At 43.5% G+C, this 2989-nt stretch overlaps 1 protein-coding gene across 1 annotated transcript; it reads left to right on the top strand.

Annotated features, from left to right (window-relative positions):
* Positions 1–719: 719 nt before the first annotated feature.
* ANOM_011592 (lipase family protein) lies at positions 720–1862 on the top strand (the record flags this gene model as incomplete). The annotated part of the gene is made up of 4 exons (XM_015556848.1): positions 720–879; positions 928–1093; positions 1143–1482; positions 1533–1862. The coding sequence occupies 4 exons, from the start codon at positions 720–722 to the stop codon at positions 1860–1862; spliced, it is 996 nt and encodes a 331-aa protein (XP_015400982.1).
* Positions 1863–2989: the final 1127 nt, after the last annotated feature.

Here is a 2989-nt window from a genome sequence, read left to right as displayed (position 1 = left end):
ATAATTTAATCTACTCTAGTTTTATTAAGAATAATATATTAAAGCTATATTTACTATCTATAATTTACAAATATAGTATTAGATCTCATATCTATTGGAGCGGATATGCCGCAGTCTACCGCTCGGGTTTCTGGGTTTGGGATGGGTTTTGGCTTTAGAACCCAAAACCTGGGGCGGATTCTAGATCTAGGACCCGACTCGAACCGGGAGCCGGGTTGGGGTGCGTTCGGGGCCAGGTTTCCGGTTAAACCGTACCACTCTATACACACTAGATCTATGTTAAGATAATATAAACAAGATAGATTAATAAGTTCTGGTTAAGAATATAGGTAAGAGTCACTACATAGTCGGTTCGATCGACACCAATACACATCATCACTATAGTATGACCATCCGTGCCAGTTGTTCTGATTTACCACAGGAAATGTGACTATGTAAAATCATTTCAAATCAATGGGTTGAACCATGGGAGCAACTCAATTTGCTGATTGGTCAAATCCGACTTTCACAGTTGGCAAATGCTTTTACTGAAAACAGCAGGAGACAGCTTAGCAGTAAAGCTTATTGCAATTTGGGTTGAATATGCCCATCCGGAGAACACCGGAAATTAAAGGACAATGTCTCCATGGAATGTTAAAGAGATCAAAGTGCTGATGTGCTGTGATCTAGCTGTGACGTTCATTCTGAGCCTTGAACCCACGCATATATGCCCCCCTGGGATGGGTATTCTCGCCGTTACTTTACCGTTCCTCCAAATTCACTTGCCTTCATCACCCTCTTCAGCCCAAAATGCTCACTGCAACTGTAATACTTTGCAGTCTCCTGTTCCCCTCTTTGGGGTGGACAATGCCGCTGCAGATATTCATCTTGAACGCCGAGGTCAGTGAAATAGCATTACAGATCTTCTAAGATTAACATCTTACCCAGGTGTTCCTCCTGAAATTTTGACCTGGTTCACGGTGTTTTCTGAATATTCTGCTGCTGCTACTTGTGCAGCAAACTTTGACTCCCACGGGTCAAAGGTCGTCTGCGATCCAGGTGTATGCCCAATTTTGCAGCAGCTAGACACACAAGTCATTACTGGATTCATGGGGTATGATCGCGTCGACCAGACATGAACTTATAAGCTAATGTCAAAATAGCCACTATCCAGGCAATACCACTGGCTTTCTGGCAGTGGACAACACAAATGGATTGATCATTCTGTCATTCCGTGGTACCCGGACTCCAGGCAATACGGTAACCGACCTTGAATATGAACAGGTGCCTATCTATGGCATTTGTGGTGCAGGCTGCTATGTGCATCATGGTTATTATTATGCCTGGGGAAACTTCTCACAATACATAATGCCACGCGTTAGGCAGCTTTCTGCTCAATATCCGCAGTATTCTATTGTCTTCACAGGTCATAGTCTTGGAGGTGCACTAGCTACACTTGGTGCAGTACTTGAGGGGACTGTTAACAATAGACCCATTAATCTGGTAAGTATTTCCACAACTGTAAAATAACCCCCATGCTAATGTAAGGGCAGTATACCTTTGGTTGCCCTCAATTAGGGAATCATACTTTCGCGGGGTTTATCAGTGATAATACAGTAGGCCGTGGATATAGAGTAACACATTCAGACGATCCAGTTCCAAGGGCCTTCTCTACTACCCCTTTGGTTAATAGGACTTGGCAGTACAGCACAACATCTCCAGAATTCTGGATCACTTCAGGAAATGACCAGCCAGTCACGGAAAGTGATGTCGAAGTAATTTGGGGCATTGACAACAAGAATGGGAACCTTGGCACGGAAGGAATGGACCTTGCGGCTCATAATTGGTATATTGGCAACATGAGTGGGTGCTTAACTAACTGAGCTCGTTTACCGACTTGAAGCCTGGAGATGAAGATTTTGCGCATCTAAAAGCTTTTGATTTGAGCTTGTTGAATGTCTTATTGCTGGATTAATTGGTCCTACAGGAGCGTTTAGCTCAAGATATAAAGATGCTTGATAGTTGTACTAATATCTAGCCAATCTGAATCTTACATATACCAAGCCGTATAGCCTCCGGTATGGGACATTCATGAAGACAGAAAAGCAATCCCTCCTTAAGACACAATAGAACCTATTGTGACGAATGCCTGTTGTGTGGTCAAACTAGCTCTCCTTTTTCCTAACTCCACACATAATTTGGCTCTCTAACACCTTATATTGATGCGATTAGCCCACTGAATGTATGTATCATATATTTTACTCCTTGTACCCAACCAGTCAGGCTCGCTCACGGGTTGGTTCGCAAGTATTCCATTGTATTGAATGCTGGCTTGCCGATATGCAGAGATCCTAAGCTTCTTATTATATAAACTTGCCAACAAGCCGATCCAGTAATAGGACTAGCTAAAAAGCTGTCCTTGCGTCTCTTTGATTGACGAGAAGTGTTACTATAGGCATATCCTCCATGATGTTAGGGACGAAAGCAAGCTTGCGGTACAAATCGTCCGCCATACCCGCCTTCTCAAATTTCGGATCTTTTTATCAACCGTATTATGTAAGGGTAGATCGTCAGTTGCCTAACAACTCCAAATAAGATAGTACTCCGTGAGTCGTTCAATCTGCTCATCGGTGGCCGACGGCAGGTTGAGGTCATCTGCCTCCTCTTGAGGAATAACGACTTACTCGATAGGCGTGAGTCGGTTCTCACGCTCTTTGTAGATATAATCTAGCTTGGTGTTGTAGTGGACGAGCAACGACGCTAGCCTATTAAAAGTCGCAAGAGTGAGTGTTGCCACGGGTATTTGAATCACCCAGCCTGTCAATCATTACAAATGAAAGATTCAATCTCCCTTCCAAGAACATATGAGTTGCAGATATGGATTGCCGGCCATTCTAGAACATCCTTTACACCGACTACTTCTGGCCTGTACGTTACGATACCTATGACCATGGAAACAAATAGGTATGGCAAATTCTAAACCCGATGTTTCAAGCAGTGCGGCTATTTG

This window comes from Aspergillus nomiae, assembly GCF_001204775.2.
Source record: "Aspergillus nomiae NRRL 13137 chromosome Unknown contig00715, whole genome shotgun sequence".
Classification (NCBI taxonomy): Eukaryota; Fungi; Ascomycota; class Eurotiomycetes; order Eurotiales; family Aspergillaceae; genus Aspergillus; species Aspergillus nomiae.
The sequence above is the reverse complement of the archived record's forward strand: the minus strand, read 5'-3'. Positions and strand labels throughout refer to the sequence as shown.